This window comes from Protopterus annectens, chromosome 12.part0, assembly GCF_019279795.1.
Source record: "Protopterus annectens isolate FY-2018-M chromosome 12.part0, PAN1.0, whole genome shotgun sequence".
NCBI lineage: Eukaryota > Metazoa > Chordata > Ceratodontiformes > Protopteridae > Protopterus > Protopterus annectens.
This window is the reverse complement of record NC_056746.1, coordinates 602,776,101-602,796,505: the sequence shown is the minus strand read 5'-3', so window position 1 is coordinate 602,796,505 and position 20,405 is coordinate 602,776,101. Positions and strand designations below refer to the sequence as shown.

The 20,405-nt window shown below is 37.3% G+C and overlaps 1 protein-coding gene across 1 annotated transcript in view; it reads right to left on the bottom strand.

The window, feature by feature from the left end:
• The window catches only part of LOC122816739, a 1,006,513-nt gene that overhangs the window by 516,017 nt on the left and 470,091 nt on the right, over positions 1–20,405 (bottom strand). Inside the window, exons 21-24 of the mRNA XM_044089733.1 lie at positions 17,006–17,118; positions 13,813–13,934; positions 4,463–4,630; positions 2,812–3,017 (exon numbers count right to left, since the gene is read on the bottom strand). Of these exons, the coding sequence (XP_043945668.1) occupies positions 2,812–3,017; positions 4,463–4,630; positions 13,813–13,934; positions 17,006–17,118 (609 nt within the window). The remainder of the gene's footprint in view (positions 1–2,811; positions 3,018–4,462; positions 4,631–13,812; positions 13,935–17,005; positions 17,119–20,405) is intronic.

Sequence of the window (20,405 nt, the reverse complement as noted above, 5' to 3'; positions counted from 1 at the left end):
CTTAACAAAGAACTTTGGACTGTGATTAAATCAACCAAAGCTAAATACAAGGTAAAAAGAGTAATACAGGAAAAAGACAATCACAAAGCCTTTTTAGCTACATCAGAAACCACAGAAATAAGGTTCAAAATTGCATTACACTAATAGTAGATTATATTAAATACTCTTAAGCCTGAAGACATAGCCAATCTACTAGAAGATAAATTTAGCTCTAACATCACGCCACATTCCCCCCTCTTGCTTAGTTCTCTTATCACTGTTCACATTTCCCCTTCAAATTTCCAAGGAACAAGTGCTACATGCATCATCCAAGGTCAAGAATACAGCATCTATGGGACCAGATAACATACCAGGATGCCTAATGGTCAGCCTGAAGCATGACCTGTCAACTCCCTACAGATCTTTTTAGATACAAGCTTCCAAACAGGGTTATTCTAAACTTGTGGAGGACTGCAACAGTCAGACCCCTTCACAAAGGTGTGGCATCAACTGATCTGGGTAACTATAGACCTGAAATCCTGAGTAGCCACATCTGTAAGGCTATAGAAAGGATCACTATGGAATTAATAAATATGCACACAGGCAACCTGCAAAACATTGACCCAAGCCAGTTCAGTTCTGTCCAAAGGTAAAACCTGCCTAATCAACCTGGCTGACTTCTTTGAGAAGGTTGCTAAAGCAGTGGATGTGGGAAAAATGTTTATACCAGATATTTTGGCCTCAAGGAAGCATTAAGTGCCATCCCGTATTCAGGCATAGTTAAGAAAGTTATCCAGATAAATGTTACGCCCCATGTAACTTGTTGGATAGCAAACTGGCCATCAAACAGACCCTATGAAATTAGGGTGATGGGTCTACCTCTACCGAAAGACCTGCCACTAGAAGAGTAACCCCAAGTTTCAGTCCTCAGGCCACTCCTTCCACGCCATTTACTTCTCAGAGCTCAAGGCAAATGTTGAGGGCTTATGATTGAGAATGTTTGCCAATGACTGTAAATGTGGTGCCACCATAAACTCTCCAGAAGATATCAACATCCTTCAGGAAGGCCTGTCACAAACAAATAGCTGGTGTCAAAACCAGAGCCTAAAACTGAATGCTAAAAATTGCATAACTTTATCATTCAGCAAGCAAGATGTCTCCTGCAACTATTACATCAAAATTGAGTCGTGATGTACCTGGGAACATACAGTATTTGGACAATGAGCAGTTGTTGCACCAATAAATGTCAGCTATTGTTAGAAAGTCCTTTATAGCACAACTTATTAGGAAGTGTATGATATCCTAATCTAGGAAGGTAATCATTCCACTGTAGACTGCACAGCTACAATTAAGTCTGAAGATGAAAGCACTTAACTACCAACTAAAATGCTGTGAAACATTTCAGCTTTGTTACTGACTGTGATTTACTTGTAAAAGCATTCAGGTTGCTGTGTACAATTCCTGGGGACAGCATCTTCAATGTGTGTTTGCTTTTTGAACATATAAATACCTGCTCAAGGGTTATGGTTATTCATACTTACTATTCCAAGGGTTCTTGCACAATAATAAAGGATTATATCACCCAGGCTTATACATGAGTTCTGTAAAATACATGTGCCTTGGTACTAAACTACTCTGTTGTGTCCTTTGTGGAAGTCAAGGATGCCTGGTGTGGTCAGCAATTGCGTATCTCCATTCTGTTGCTTAGGCAAGGGTCAAAACCTTTAAAACAACCCTAATGGTTACCTTCATGATGGCCCCTTCTCAGCTGAGTCTTGCCTCATTGATGAGGTAGGAAATGGGTAAACTGGATAAGAGATGGCTAATGATCATTAGACATTAGGGACAACGAATGCAAAAAAAAAAAAAAAAAAAAAAACGATCTATACATGCTGAGAGTTAGGAAATCTCTTCCAAATACTCTTTTCTGTAGTAGTATGGGGCTACAGCTGAAAATATGGTCATGTTTTGAGCACAGAGGAGCACAGAGGAGCAAACATTGAAAAGATCTGTTTCATGTTCACATATCTGATGGGGGTGGGGGGCAAGGCAACAATACACCAGTATGGTCCTGACTAGACAACTAAGGATCTCAGTGATTTAGCAGTTTTTTTTTTACATTACATAGTGTAAGTTTCTTGTATTGGTGAAAAGTACATTGTTTCACCCAGTAAGCTACATATTCTGACGATTTAACTACAAAATTGATTCACAAGGTTTTCACTTTTTCAAAGCAATGCAAATTACAAGGCATTTTTATCAAACAGTTGTATCAAAGCAGTCAAGGGTTCTCTTTCCATATGTACTGCTAACATTCTGTTTTCTTAATTCCCAATATATCCCAAGCTGCAATGCAAGGAAATGCAGATATAAACTTTGCCTTTACACAAATCCCAAGATCTGTGCAATGTAAAAACAGGGTTACTGGTATGTGTCTTCCTTTCACTTGTGCAGTTATATGGTGGTATGAACCTTGACTCTAGATGAATCTCACTGTTCAAGTGACACCCTCACCCCATGTGTGAAAAATGGGAAAAATGAGGTTGTGGATGGATGGATGGATGGATGGATGGATAGATAGATGAATAAGTATGTTCCTGCCTTTAAATGAATGCTATGCCATTTTCCGTATGCCCTGCACACGTCATCCCCCAAGTCAGGGATAAGTTTAAACCTATGTCACTGACTAGTAATTCCACAACACTGACACTGTGTAAACTTACTTTTTCCTTGTTATTTGTGCCACTAAACTTTCACACTGTTGTTTTATGAAAGTTTACATACACTGATCTTTTTGTCTAATTATGGCTACACAGAAAGAGTTTTGCTTACATGGCTTCAAGCTGAGCGCAGTTGTCAACAACTATGTACTGCAGTGTTGTTTCACTGAAGACAGAAATGAAGTAGAACACCTCATTGTCAAATATATCTTCCCATGTTGTGGAATTATATGTATTACTTTCTGTGGAAATTATAAGCATGTATCTTTGAAGCATAAGCTTTGCCACGTCAAGTTGTGGTACATGCACCAAGTATTCCTGAAAAAATGGAAATAAAAATTAATTACAGCCAAAATATTTAAAAGAATATTAACTGCAGAACTGTCTTATTTCCGATTTTTCATGTTTTATGCTAAGAAAAAAGAAGGAAGTTCCATATATGTTTAAAAAATGATGTGGTCCATTTGAATTAAAAATCATACATTTATGGCAAATTGAATGAAAATTCAGGATTTATTAGAATGTTTACACTTAAAGTAAGCACTATAGAAATAATTAGTGCACAGTAAACAGCAATGAGGTATATCATAATAAAAACAACAAAACTATATAAAATAATATTTGCAAAATGAAAGCTTAAATGACAAACGTATAAGTATAAAATGCCTAAGCATAATGCAGAAAAATGCTGTGCTAAGCATGTGAGATGATTATATTAAACACCAGGGGATAAACATGATTGTGTACAGTATCACAAAGAACAAGCATGAACAAACAAGAAGCAAATATAAACGAGTACAACTCCCACACCAGGCACACTGGTACTCCTAACAGTTACGTTTTCCACAACAGCTACTAGGAAGTATACCAAGTCCTAAGTCTGCCTGCCACTCATCTTCTTCTACCATACTCGTGTAATTAAGCTATGGCCACCCATTTGACAATACTACTATAAACTTTGATAGATGTATAGTAAAAGCAGTTTTCCCATTATAGTTCCTGATTTAAACATGAGAAAAGAAAAGCTCAGTATGTAGATTAGAAGTTAAATATCAGAGTAAAATGAAAATGTTATCAAACTGAGCAGAATGTGTCTAATCTTCTGATACCAGTGTAACCTTAATCCAATAATATCTTACTGTGAGACAGATCTTTTCATGAAATAGCTTGCCTAAGGCATAATAACTTTTGGACAAAATGTAAATCTGTCAGCCTAATAAAGCCTAGCATTCTGATATGCACATAAGCACACACCCATACACCCAGGCAGACACACACACACACACACACACACACACACACACACACACACACACACACACACACACACACACACACACACACACACACACACACACACACACACCACTACATGCAGACATGCACACATAGCATCACACACATGTATATGTTTTCAGCTATACATACACAGATATTTGGAAGAAATAATTAGCAGTATCTAATGAACCTGTGTAGCATATCTTTACAGGTGAGAAAAATGTAGTACCAAGAGGAAACTCCATGTAGACAGAAGGGAAAAAAACAACACCCAGATTATCAAGACCATAAACAAATGTTAGACCCTTGACCTATGAGGTAGCAGCACTAACAATTAGGTTCTTTAATTCTGAATACTTCCTTGGTAAATGATCTTTGGGTACAACAAGAAATGGAAAAGAAATTAAAAGTATGTTTTAACAAAATAGTAAACTAAATGCAAAGAAATTCTCCTTTCAAAGAAACTGATTGATAAATGAATTTACCTGTTTTGCTCTTGCAGTAAATTGTCTTATGGTTGCTCTTACATGACTAACCGGTCTGGTCTCCAAGAAGTCAAAGAGTTTGTTTACTAATGGAATCCGTTCTAGTGTATCCGACATCAGTATCATGTCACCAGTTTGTACTGGGGTTAGCAGATGAAGAATTTCATACTGAAATGCAGGTAGTTCATGTTACTAGCAGTACATTACTTATAGTACAGCATGCTGTTATACCACTCTACAGTCTGAAGCAATAAGGCAAATATAGGTTCAGACATGGCTGAGCAAAGATTTTGGTCCCATTCTATCAGTGCAGCAGTGCAAACTTAGCTTAGAAACACTTTGGTAATTTTAATGCACAGTTTTAAACTCAAGGTAGAGATTTATACAATGTGACAGTCGTGTGATGGCACTATTCTACTATATCTGAAACTCAGCATCTAATGGTACTCAAACTGTTGAGACAGATCAGCTCACTAGAGCCCTAGGGGCTCAGTTCCTTTTATTTAAGGAGGTGTGTGTTTCTGTTCCAAATTAAACGGCAGCTTCACAAATTAAAACTAAAGATCAAATGTGAACTTCTCTCTTCATTATAACAATAACATCAGTTATTCACCAAAAAGTAAAATGGATCACTCTTTTTCTGCACAGCACATCATGTCACATTGCACTTCATCTTATAACAGTATCTCATATAATATCTGTTTTATACTTTCTCTTCATTATAGAACAGCCTTTCGATTCATTTAGTAAATAATACAGATAATTTTGCTCCATCATAAAACATCCCTTGATTTTATGCTGGATGAAAGAGGACATGCAATGAATGGCAGAGGAACTGCACAGTGCTATACTTGAACACTCAAGCCAGATGAATGCGGTGCAATAGAACAAATTATAGCAGCAGTTCACTGATGGGTCTAATTTTCCTCTGAGAGGATGCAAAAATATTAGACAACTTTAGCAGGTTTAATGAAGGCTTTTGACAAACGTGTCTATTATTCTAAGAAAGTCCTTCTATATTGCCCAGCTTATAAACAAAGGGATTATGTCTAGATCTAGGGATGTCATTGTTCCCCCTTTACTCAGAGACAGCTTCTAAATGATTTATCCCATGCATGGGTCCCCTCAAATTATCTATGATATGAACCAGTTATTCTCATTAGGAGTAATATACAATTATCGACCATGGGATGGGTAAGGCCAGTCGGTAACCAAATGAGCTATTTTCAGCACAAAAAGGGAAACTGTTCAGGCTTAAAATGACATATATGTATATATATATATATATATATATATATATATATATATATACACACACAGTGGATATAAAAACTGTACACACCCCTGTTAAAATGCCAAGTTTTTGTGATATAAAAAATGAGACCACAATAAATAATTTCAAAACTTTTCTCACCTTTAATGTGACCTATGACCTGTACAATTCAATTGAAAAACAAACAAATCTGTTAGGGGGAAAAATATAAAAAATAAAAAACATACAATAAGCTGGATGCGTAAATGTGCACACCCTTAAACTAATACTTTGTTGAAGCACCTTTTGATTTAATTAGAGCATTCAATCTTCTTGGGTAAGAGTCTACTAGCATGGCACATCTTCACTTGGCAATATTTGCTCACTCTTCCTTGCAAAAATGCTCCAACTCTGTTAGATTGTGAGGGCATCTCTTGTGCACAACCCTCTTCACGTCACCCCACAGATGTTCTATTGGATTTAGGTCTGGGCTCTGGCTGGGCCATTCCAGAACTTTAATTTTCTTCTGATGAAGCCACTCTTTTGTTGATTTGGATGTATGCTTGGGGTCATTGTTGTGTTGAAAGGTGAAATTCCTCTCCATCTTCATCTTTCTAGCAGACACCTGAAGGTTTTGGGCCAAAAGCGACTGGTATTTGTTAATAATTCCCTCCACCTTGACTAAAGCCCAGTTCCAGCTGAAGAAAAGCAACCCCAAAGCATGATACTGCCACCACCATGTTTCGCTGTGGTGATGGTGTTCTCTTAGTGATGTGAAGTGTTGTTTTTGCGCAAAACGTAGCTTTTGGAATTGGGGCCAAAAAGTTCAACCTTGGTCTTATCAGACCATAACACATTTTCCCACATGCTTTTGGGAGACTTGATGTATTGTTTTGGAAACTTTAGCTGGGCCTGGATGGTTTTCTGTGTAAGAAAAGGCTTCCATCTTGCAACCCTACCCCTTAAGCCAGACATATGGAGAATATGGGAGATTGTTGTCACATGTAGTACACAACCAGCACTTGCCAGAAATTCCTGCAGCTCCTTCAGTGCTGCTGTAGGTCTCTTGGAAGCCTCCTTGACCAGTTTTCGTCTTGTCTTTTCATCAATTTTGGAGGGATGTCCAGTTCTTTGCAACATTATTGTTGTCCCATATTTTTTTCACTTTATGATGACGTCTTCACTGTTTTCCATGGTATATCCAGTGCTGTGGAAATTGTTTTGTACCCTTCTCCTGACTGATACCTTTCAACAATGTGATCCCACTGATGCTTTGTAAGCTCTCTGTGAACCATGGCTTTTGCTTTAGCAGGCAACTGAGTAAATGTCAGGAAAATCTACTAGGACAGCTGAACTTTATTTGGGGTTAGAGTCTCTTTAATTGATGGCAGGTGTGTACCCAAAAAGACTGAATGCTGTAATTAAAGCAAAAGGTGCTTCAACAAAGTATTAGCTTAAGGGTGTGCATACTTCTGCAACCAGCTTATTGTACGTTTTTTATTTTTGATATTTTTTCCCCTAACAGATTTGTTTGTTTTTCAATTGAATTGTATAGGTTATAGGTCACATTAAAGGTGGGAAAAGTTACAAAATGATTTATTGTGGTCTCATTTTTTTATATCACAAAAACCTGGCATTTTAACAGTACACTTTTTATCCACTGTATATGTATGTGTATATATATATATATATATATATATATATATATATATATATATATATATATATATATATATATATATATATATATATATATATATATATATATATTTTTTTTTTTTTTTCTGCTTATGTACTACCCAGTACTCTGTTCAATTTTTATAAAGGGATCTCATTGCTCATATGATCTTTCAATAGTATTTATTTCTCTGGCTTGTCATTTCCTTCTCCATTTTAAACTCTGCAGTTAATCTCTTTATCCCCTTTCCCATACTGCTCTATGATCTGAAAACTCTGCCATATGTACTCACCATTCTTTCATTCATGTCTGTAGAATAAATAATATAATTAATTTCTCTCTTAAAAATTCCCCTTTTATATGTCCACTGTCTATTCTTTCCAACTTTTAAATCTCCGCATTTTATTAAATCCCTTAATATCTTAATATCCTGTGTTATTTTCCCTTTTCTTTCACCAGGTTCCAGTTAAAATATTCCATCATCATATTGGCATAGTTACACAGTTGTTTTGATTTATGCAAACAACTGTTTTCTCTTTATGATATTAGTATAGCATAGATCACTATGAATCTTGTACATTTTTGTCTCATTCTCCTATCACTGCCTTTCCCAGTACTACTGTTTTTACATCTAAAATTTGTTTTTCTTCATTTTTTGTAAGGATTCATATTCCAGAACATGTCTCATTTGCTACCAACCAAACAATCCCCTGTATCTTTTTCATCTTTCTTACATCTGGTATCTAGCAAGCAGCAAAAAACATCCATTTTTATTTTTTACACCATTCTACCACCAACAAGCCTCTTATATCGTTTCTAATGATAATCACATTTAATGCTAAAGTTCCTGTGTCATCCTTCTCCTTTTTACATATTTTACTTCCAGATCTTATTTTTCTTTTCCTTCTCATAATTCCCCCACCAATTGTTCTTGTTCTTTTCCTGTTCCAGTTTCAGCTGCTTCCTCTCTTCACTTTATAGAATTACAAATCTGTTCTCTTCCTGTACATCGATAACCTTACTTTGAACTGCAATGCTCTCTCCCCCGTGTCATTGCACCTAGCTTCTTCTCCTACCTCTAGCTCTGCTTGGTTCATCAAATTTATCAGCATGTGTGTCTCCAGTCCTCCATTTTCCATCTCTGTAACAGTTATTTAATTTCCTTCTCCTGCCTTCAGTAACTTTTCTCCTACTCCTCTCCCTCTCCATCATGGGATTCCCAGAAATGCAGTAGTAGCCCTCCAGCACCACCTAGAAGCTCCAAAGTGTAGTGCGCTTCAATTCCTCTCCTACAAACACCAGGGGAAAGTTCTACAATGCCCTGGCCAAATTTCCCCTAATAGCATAACTATCATCTTAAGTCTTCCCTGAAAAGAGGTCACTAGTCTAGTGGATCTAATTCAGTTAACAAAGGATAAATAAATAATAACAAAAATAAATCTGTGGCAACTGCACAGACACCTATTTATCAATGATGAATACAGCTCCTGAAGGGGAAGAATTCACTGAAGCAGTTGATGGGCTGCCTTTTGTAGTGTGCTCCGTGCAATGGCCTCTTATATGATATACACACCTCTATCTGCTCCAGCTCAGATGGTAGCACATGATGCCTGGGAGGTTCAGGGCTGTGATGTTTCAGCACATGTCCATCCTCATCAATAAGGTCCTGGTAATGACCTACTGCTCTCACATATTTACTAACATCCACAAAACTGACCTAAACAACCTATCATCCTGTTATAATAAGATTGCAAAATTTCCTGCAATCATCCCCACAAATCTCATCACTGCTCTGCTCTCAAACAACTGAATTGGCTTGAGTTTCCCAACCTGTTTGCACTAAACATCTCACTCTTACATAGAAAATCCTTCACAACCCAAACCAATGCCCCTCTCTTTCTTCCTTAGTTGAAGCTCAAGTCAATACTAGGCCCCCTTAGATCCTCCAACAGACTGATGATAAAATTAACTCAGTCTCATAACTACCATGGTGACTGTTGCTACTCTAATAAAATAGCTAAGGCCTGCAATGCTCTCCCTCAGTATATTCAAAACACTCCCAGCTAGTTTTCCTTTAAAACCATTACTAGAGAATATCTCAAATCCAGGTGGATTTACTCCTCCTGCTCTCCTGGTTGATCATTTCACCCTTTTTATTTCCTCTTTTTTACCTCACTAAGCAACTGGGGCTCTTGCCCGTGTTCTTAAATTTCATTACATTGTTTGTACATTTTTTAATAAATGCTACATCTGACATCTACTCTGTCGCCTCTCTCTTAATTAATTTCTCTCTTTGTTTTTGTTTAGTTTTATTATTTGCAGTTGTTGCCCTCAACCTAATTTCTTTATTTCTGTTCTTCTGGTTTTTACTTGTTTAAAATCTTTGAATGGAGTGTATTATTATTATATGTATGTTATTTTTTATGATTCTATAATTTTTATTGATTTTTGTATAATCTTTATTTCTTTACAATTCTATTTTGAATGTGGAGTTTTTTGCTCCCCGGGTCTCCACTGAAAATGGGCTCCTTGGCACAGGTGGACTCTACCCGATTAACAAATGTAAATAAATAAATAAATAAATAAACAAATAGTGACATCAATGACAGCAGTATCATGGCCATGTGCACACCAATACTACATGCTAGGACAGTACACAAATGTTTCTAATAGTCCTGTAGGATGAAAACACTGCCTACACATAGCTGGTAGTCTCTATGTGAAATATGTTGTCACAAGTCCTTGCCATCCAGAAGCAATGTGTAATAATACCACTGTACAGGATTATGGTGCAATAGCTTTAAGAAGATAGCTGCATGTAATCAAAGAGCATAGTGTATGATTCACCATCTTGTTGTCACAATGTGTAGAAGTGTTACTTTTGCGAATTTCACTTCAGGATCATTCTGGTGGTTGGCAATTTCCTGTGATTTTTTAAACATGTCACTGTGCTGACATCACTGGCATGGTAATTATGAGGGTAATAAATCACACATGCAAGGGCATAGGGCTCCTCAGTCATACCATAGCTACTAGCTTGCATTGCTTAGACATACTTGTGTGACTTATATCAGTCCCACCCAGAAGTCTAATGATATTTATCTCATGCACCATGTTGATTAGCATCTGCTTATGAGGGTTGAAGTGAGTGTGCCTGGATGTCCTCCCCGTTGCATTTTGCATGAACCTTCATACCTCTGGTCAACGGATGAAGTTTGTTGGACAGTCAGCCATGTCCATTCATGGCATTAGTCAGACATATAGCAAGGGTGGGGTAAAGGGGACATACACTCTGAGAACAAGATGACAGGAGTTGCAATCAGGAAGTGCAGTTCTTTCATTACTTTTTGTTTATTGGTAGAAAGGTACTTCAGTGTTTTAGTGTTCTGTGTCTGGTAAGGTGTTTTTTTTTTGTTTTTGCTGAGTGGGCAAAGACAAGGAATGAATCCTGGTCTGGAGCAGCTGACATTTTTTCTGGTGTCCATCTATAGAGCTGAGGGGGGGGGTAGGGACCATACTGGGAACCAGCACCAGCCATTAGATAAGCCAGCTATGACTAGGGCATTAGCCAGTGCCATCACCTCTACCCACCAGAAATTGCATTTTTCTGTGTTACCACCTTTTGTCATAAACAGTGTACCATCTGTGCACAAGGCAATCAGGAATACCTCATCCTGTTCCTCTCTGAAGCTGTATGCTTTGGTATTGTTATGGGATATTAAGCCTATAATAATAATGAAATGGGGGTCAGACAGGTGTGAGCACCAGCATCATAAGTGCTGTATTCATAATATGTCCCTATTTTGTGACATCTGGAATGCAGTGCAGCAGTGTATTACTTATACACAGAACATGTTAGAGCAGCTATATGTGACATGTCCCTCTACAGGTACATATGTGTCACAATCATCATTAGAGCATGAGACGCATGCCCTTGGATAGGTACATATGTGCCACAATCATCATTATATCATGAGGAGTTCATGTGCAAAGCTGGTGCACCTATACTACATGCCAGGACAGTATAGCTTTGCATTCTGACATAACTAGTATCATGGCCTAGCATGTCTGCATGCATTACATATGCACTTGCAATATGAAATTGTAATGACAAGTGTTACTTATTACAGCTGAGTGAACCCTCAGGTTTCTCTGCAGTTAACTCCTACTGACACATCTGGGTGTCAAATATTGTTTATTTATATCTGTATTAATAATTGCAGAACAATGCTACATACAAAATAGCTTAAAAACAAACAGATACAAGTATTTTATGTAGCATACATAATGGCCAACACAACTGTATTGATATCTGACCTCTGTCTAATGCAGCTAAAGAGATATTGAATATTATTTGTATACTGTTTATTTGTATTGTAATAATTTTCATATTTCTCTAAATATGTCAACATTGAGATAACACAGATAGACCTGCATAGCCTTATATGAAAGCTCACAGCTGTATGAAGAAAATCCTGCTGGCAGCATGCATCTTGCTTGAATAGTTACTGAGATATCATAAGCTGTTTATGCAACATTACAAAATTAATATCCACTACCTTTATTTCAGCTTGTAAAATCCAGTTTAAGGCATCAAACTGAATGAATGCCACCAATGTAAAAAATTATTTATCCTGAATGGTTTGACATTTTCAGTTTTCTAGTAACAATTACGCTCCCAGAGATATGAATATTTGTTTGAAGGTGATAAATTTATTTTTTTAAAGGCTCAAGCCACACCCACTAGGAGTTAAAGTTACACACTTAAAAGGGCTGTAATTCAGGGAATGAGTAAATACTGCATTTACATAAACATATTGATGTGCACTGCATGCAACAGGAAAGAGTAAATACTGCATTTACATAAACATATTGATGTGCACTGCATGCAACAGGAAATAGTAAATACTGCATTTACATAAATATACTGATGTGCACTGCATGCAACAGGAAATAGTAAATACTGCATTTACATAAACATATTGATGTACACTGCATGCAACAGGAAAGACAACAGTTGTTACCACTGGGTGGCATGAATAACAGTCTCCTGTGTGACCATAGCTTTAGTGCTGTTTTATATAAAAATCACACTGAGTAAAACATTGCTGATAATGCACCACAGAAAAAGACTGGCAGGGCAGCTGGAAGTACCACCATGCTCCAGCATGGGAAAGGATGCAAACACACCTCTTTTTGTGGCAAATCCTGTGTCAGGATGATTGAGTGGTGAAAAGTCCCTGACAACTGAAGGTCCCAGGTTGACAGTTAGTCAGTAATACCACTGAAAGTCACTAGGCACTGGGTCCAGAATGAGTATCTATGAGTACCTATGCTATTGGACTGTATTGTTGTATGTACAATGTTTGAAAACCATGTTTATACACAAAGTCAGTGTACTTACCACAGTTTGTTTGAACACTGCTTGCAATATATTATGTATCAGAAACTTGCTTTGTTTGACCATCTGTTACTTGCACATGCCTTAGCATTGCCTAATAATCACAGCAAGCTCCCACAGCAGACTTTATGTGATATGGCAATACTGTCACTTGCTTATACCTGTCTTGCCTGTGTCTAATCCATGCCATAATCCCTAACTACACTACTTGTGACATTTTGTGCAGTATCTCTTACTTGTACCTCTTTTTTACTCCATATAATGTTCTTGCCATGGTCCCACAGTGCATTCTTTCTGACTGTCCTTTGTACTGTCTTGGCAGTACGTAATATGCATGTGATTGTGATGTGGATGCCAGTCCTTATTTTTACCTGCTGCATCTGTCCTGAACGTGCATGTTATGGCTTCATAGCTAGTGTGTGACTCTGATAATCACTGCTGGGTACATTGTTTGTCTATCTGTATAGTGCATAGCTGTTGGTCATGTTAGCATGTTCTTGACTTGCTTTGCCTAGTGCTTTTTGAGTATTCCACATCAGATGATTTTCCCACTTTAGTTTCATTGCCCATGACACAATCTTATTGTTTGGGACAAATGACAGTGCTGTCAAGAGACATTCTAATACTGCTATGATGGAACTGACTGATTCTTAAAGACTGACAGTATTTCAAATATGTTATATTATCATTTGGCTATTTTGCTAAAGCCCTCTTCTGCTACATTTAACATTTAGCAAATTATTACTTTAAAAAGCATGGACGAAACAATGAGTGGAGTAAATACCCCAGGCTTGACAGCAGTGTTTCAGCCATACTGGTGCACTGAATAAACACTGTATACTCATTTTGTTTAAAACAATTACAATGTTTCTTTATTCATTTCAGCAGCAAAGATACATAAAGATGCTTTACATCAGGATATGCATTATACAAGGGATGAATAGACAGTATAAAGCATGCTGATTAGAAATCAATATGTAAAATAATGTACAGAATGAAATAAAGTAAAGCTGGCTTACTGGATTTCCTATGCCATCTCTGTATAAATTCAATTGAGAAAATTCAGCCTGCATGGAAAAGTGGCCAAAAATTTCAAATAGCCAGTCTTCAAATGTCATATATGTTGAGCAGAATGAATCCACTAAATAAAAATGTAAAAGGTAATTAATTATTTTCATACTTGTCCTAAGAGAGTTTCCTGTTTAAAATGTTAAATTATTTTCTTGCTAAGCAGTCTGACTGCTTTTTGTCAAAATCAGATCTAAAATACATCAACATGTCTTAAAGACTTCACTAAATGTATTGTGTTCTTTCTTCCTGTTGCTAAGGGCATCTGAATACAACACACACACACACACACACACACACACACACACACACACACACACACACACACACACACACACACACACACACACACACACACACACACACACACACCCACACGGACACACACACACACACACACACACACACACACACACACACACACACACACACACACACACGCACACACACACACACACACACACACACACACACACACACACACACACACACACACACACACACACACTCACACACACGCACACACGCACACACACTATTTAAAGTACTTCCCTGAGTTTATATGATCACAGGTAAGAGCATATTTGTTATTTTTAGTAGGTATTAATGCAAATAAAATCTTTACCATTTTCTCCACAGAAAGGAAAGCAATAGCAATATTGTGCATGGCACTACTTAAGACGCCCATGTTGTCATGGAAATGTAATTAACCATTGTTATTTATTTATAGGCATCACCATGTATAGACCATGCAGTTATGTGAAAACTCATCATAACAGTAGATACCTACATTTATTTCTACCTCTGAAGTGGTAAAATATGTGTATAACTCCCACCTGGGGGGTTTCCAGCTGGCTTCAAACTCCTGAAGCAGTGGATAACACTTCCATCCTATTAACCCTAAACTAGCTGTATGATATGTTAGCCATTCATTTCAGGAGCTATGGTTTCCAAGCAGATTTCAGTCGGATTATCAGATGCATGGTCCTCACAGAGTAGTAATTTTGCATGACTAAAGTAGCATCAGGTCAATACCAGTTGAATATAAATGCAGCATGCATGCATGCATAGGTCAATTTGCAATGGCACTTCCATGTCACGCAGTAATAAAAAAGATGCCTCTCTGTTACTACAGTAAAACAACAAATTGTACCAGCTGTACCACCTAATGGTATCACATAACCTTATTGCCTGTAAAGAACTCACCAGTCAGCAGCTAGCTAGCCACTAAATGCAGATGGTGTGCCAATATATGAATGCTGTACTTTTCTGCCACAACCTCATCTATCTCTTGGCCCTCGGTATATGCAGAATGCAGAAAGAGCCATCACGTATCCATACAGACAAATCTCATTCCACTGATGCAATGAATCAGTTGTAGAAAGGCACCAGAATGAGACAACATTGAACCAAACCTAGCAAACCATCTAACAGTACTAAGCAGAACATTTGCAATTAAACTATACCAGCTATGATGACAGGGAACAGAGGACGAGTCGTAAAAGTGCAGAGAAAAGCAATAGACATACATCTATTGCTATTGTCCTGCAGTTCTATTTCTGCAGTCATAGTATATGGCTAAATGATAAGCTATACATCTAATCCATGGGAAACGGGCAGAAAACATACCTTGACAAACAGCTTTCATGAAATTTAGAAGAAAATGCAGCTTGTAAGTTTCAGTGAAACTGTATGCAGATTACTTAGTTGCTGCTCCTTCACACACACACACACACACACACACACACACACACACACACACACACACACACACACACGCACACACGCACGCACACACGCACACACGCACACACGCACACACTGGATGATGCCTCAATAAGTAAAGCAATCAAAGCTGCTACCCCACTACCAGAGAGAATGCTGACAGCGACATAACTGAACATTTTGGCAGAGAACGGTAAAAATGTCCATGAGCTTGTATAGGCATCCTATATCAGAAGGATGTTTACAGTTCAGGTTTTACAGAACCCTATGCTTTATGTGGTTACAGCTGTTCAGCTTTCATCCCATGGCTGTATAAACAATTAACAACATTTATCAGTTGGCTTGTATGCAGATGTTTGCTAATTCCAATCCATGACCAGTCTGGCAGTTAACACAAATGATTAGGGCCATAAGCTGCTATCTGTAGGACAGGGTATGATTTTCTCAGTCACCATTTGCCTATTCTGTGTCTTTGAGTCATTTAACCAGACCATGTTCTGAGACAATTGGGAAATTAGGCTAAGCTTCTGAATTGTCTTCTGGACCGTGTGCCTACTAAGTACCTAAGAATCTATAAAACATGCTTTTGTTAATGGAAATTTAGTTTGACCTTATAATTTCCTTATTATGAGCTGAATGCCATTGAAAATGTGATCAAAGTTATCATTAATGGTTAAATGTATCATGGCGATAAATTGAAAAAAAAGACTTACATCTGAGCATGCCCAGGATTAGAAAATCTGTGTATTCACCATTCTGACAATAAATGGCTAATGGCAAATTAAAGCCAAGTATTCCTAAAGGAAAATACATGACCAAGTAATTACAGAGCAGTCCATGTAAGACCTTTCCAAGCAGTGCTGTGAATTAATATGAATAATAATCCACTGGCCTGGACATTTGATTAAAAAGCAGTGGCAGTTATTAGTATGGTATGCTTGTGATTTAAGAAAGTAGAAGTGAAAATAACAATTATTCATGCAATTCTTGGCTGAGAGGGCTGTAAAAATGGGAGTTACGGTAATGTCTATTAAAAAGAGCTAACCACCCTGTAGGTTGATCATTGACACAACGTGGTGGTCACTGTTGATGTGACACTCTGGCCTCGTACAAAATGGGAAAAATGAGGCTAATGCCAATGCTTATGAATGCACACGTTTTAGTAATAATGTTCGTTTGCTCTATTAGCTGGTTAATTCTGGAAGAAATGCAATAGTGTGTGAGAGAAACTGGTTAACAAAATAATCATAAAAATAATCCAGAAAGACAAAATCAGGCAAGCCTTTTCAATACCAAGAGGTCATGCAGTGATAAGCCAGTGCAAGTTAACCTTTAAGTGTGATTATTTTGGGTATGACTCTTCATTCTTAACACTGGTACTGTACTTTATTTAGACTGAAACAATGTTTAAAATATTACCTGTGATCTTTTTTCTGTAAATTGTATTTTGAAGAGCTGAAACTATGAATGTTGTTACAGCTTGTTTACTTGATTCAGGAAAATATAAATATACTTGATTTAGTCCAGCAGTTCTGTAAAATAAAACATGTTTTAGTTTACCAAACATTAAGTTTCATACTGTATGCTGACATACAGATCCATGTACACTACTAGCAGCAATTTTGAAATAGGAATAGTTTATTTATAAAACAGAGGTCTAAATTATACTATACAAATCTTAAAGTGAACAACTATAAACACAGGAAAACTGAATTAACACAGTGACAGCAGAAGAGACCTTCTCCTCAGGATAAACATAATTAAATACTGCATAATACTGAGTTGATATATTCTTATACGTTATTTCATTATTTTTCTCCCGCTGTCATCTTCTTCATACAAGTATATGAATGCAGTTATACAAGAAAAGGAATTGTCATTATTATTCATGGAAGTTCATTATCTTGCATAAGGAGTTGCTGTTAGAGTTCATGGAGAGGGACAGTATTTTCAACCTCAGCACTTTATGCACTACAATGAATTCACATTAATCTTATGTGTACCATTTTTGTCCAGACAATCATCTTGAATAGTTTTGTAAAAATAAGACAGTCAGTATTTTTAGATATATTCCTCTGTCCTTTTTTAAGAGTAGGTTAAAACAATACCTACCGGTACCAGAGTAGATAGTACTACAGAAGTAATTTTCACCAGCATGATTCATACAGCCTTGAAATACATAATGCTCAAACTCCTGATGCTCAGTGATTAAACTGCGAGATTCTGTCTAACCACCATGATTAAAATATTGTAAGTTTATCTTGTTGCTGTACCCATTTATTTTCTGAGTTTCCCCCTTCTTGTACTGTTCTGCTTTAAAAAGTCCTTATCAGTTTATTATATGTTATTCTATAAGTAAAGATTTAGGAATTTTGATTTAGTCAACATTTTAGTGAAGTTGAACAGTTTTTTTCTAATGGCAAGATGTTTGACTTTTTTTACTTAAATCATTAAAATAGAATAAATATATAAATCAACAAAGGCAAAATGTTCATGTCCAAGACTTTGATAAAATACTAATATATCATGGCTGCTCATAACTTTAAAACAAATTCAGTAATACATTGAGCCATGAAATGCCAGCTTAAGTGCAGCTCGACCCTTAGTCTCCTTTGAATATATATGCATCAACCAATACCACTTCTTTTTAATTTTGTGCGTCATCTAGTCATCTACTTGGGCTGTCATGTCAGCATCCTATTATGTGTCTTAAATCAGTTCTGCTGTTCTGTTGGCTGAACACAATGTTACCACTTTTCAACCCTTCATTCCTTTACTTTTAATAGATCCCTCCCCTGTATAAGTTGAACTTTTTCTTTTCCTTTCCTGTTTTCTCTCCAATGACAAATAAAACAAATTTCCAGCTTATCAGAACATGTTTTCTATAGATCTTTTCTGAGTCCTTGATACTGAAATCCAGTGGCGGCTGGTGACTACAAATCAAAGGGGGGCTGCAGGAGACAGCTGAATGGGTGGGGCCAATGGGAAGGGGTGTGGTCAACTAAAAGGGGTGGGGCTATGGTGCAGTGGGATTAATGCTGGACATGCTTACTAATTTACATGAAATAAATGCTCAAGTCACTATGGCACATGCTAAATACTCTACACAGCACACATTGTTACATGTATATACAGGTTGGTTTGAAGACTTACCTCTGCGGTATGCTGCAAACAGTACTTCTTACTCAGTTTCTGCATCTGCACCTGATGAGAAGCTGTGGTCTGGTTTGGAACACATCAGGTCATACTGGATTCCCCCCCCCCTTTTTCATGAAGGCTAAAAAGGGACAGTTTTAAAGTTTCCCATGCAAACACTATTCACATGACCCCACCTGGTTCCAAATAAGTGCTTGTAGTCCTCTCTTTTGGCTGTTCCCGTTAGGGGTTGCCACAGCGGATAAGTTTCCAATTTTTCCTCTCCCCTGCATTTTGCTCTGTCACACCAACCACCTGCATGTCCTCTCTCACCACATCCAGAAACCTTATCTTAGGCCTTCCTGTTTTTCTCTTACCTGGCAGCTTCATCCTTATCATACTTTTCCCATTATACCCATCATCCCTTCCTCAGCACATATCCAAACCAATCTAATCTTGCCTCACTGGCATACAAATACTGTGGATGACTATCAAGATGATATCACTTAATTGGCCCATCATCATCTAAAATGGACACATATTCCTTGTTATGCCAGCATTACTGGGACTAGCTTAATATTCAGTGCTAACCAGTACAGATAGGGTTAAGCATCCATAAAACAGTTTACAATTATTCTTGATGAATAAGCTGTTTCTTGCAGAACTGAGAAGGCAGTGCAAAAGGAGCAGGCAGAAGATAGGGTACATAAAACAACTGGAGAGGCTGCAAATGTACCTCACAAAGAGGATCCTAGGCCTTAAACACTTGTCCTATATGGACAGACTCAAAAAACTCCAACTATTCTCTGTCTCATATTGCCTACTTACAGTATAGCATGGTCAGCTACACATTGTAGTTTGCCCTTCCTTTCCATTGGACAGTTTTCAGATTCTAACCTAGCTCTGCCATGTACCCTGTCCATGGTCTGTTTAACATTTGTATTCCTCTCCAAGACATGAGTAAGCTGCGACAACATATAGTGTAGGTAGCTGCTATATGGAAATGTATTTGTTGCATTTGATTACTGGGAAAATCCGACTGAGCAATAAAACCCTTTTTCAATGAGGCCTGGGGAGAAAGGATCCAACTAACAAAGATATAGAAACAGAACAATAACATGCATAACAGTATACTGAGATAACAAACATCTCTGCTAAGGTAAAAGGAGTAAAATAAAATCCACATTGCCATACATTTACTTTCAATGCACACATATGCTGTATGTTTGTATGTATATCTAGCCCAGTTACACCTTCTGTGTATTTCAAACTGCATTAGCCGGCATAAAACATCTCTCAGGCTTGTGCGCATTTATTTAAGGTCACGTACGATGAGCGGATTTTAACCTAGGTCAGATAAGAGTCAACAATATACATCTTGCAGCATACCTTTCAACCTCTTGGAGCAAGACATCTGGACAAAACCATGTATAAAAGTGGGACAAAGGACCAAAAATATGTTCAATTTTTAAATATTGCTCTTCTTACAAACTTAGAAAGGTGATAGAATAACAGGTTTTGCATTAGCATGAATTTTCTGAAGGGTATATGAAGTCTGAAACTCCAATGTCTGTCAATACTTTCTAACTTCAGTCTTTAATGATTTATCTTATGTCACTTAAGTTAACAGTCATGTACATTTTGCTTTCCAACTTCCACCAGTATCCTTCATTGACAGTGGTGA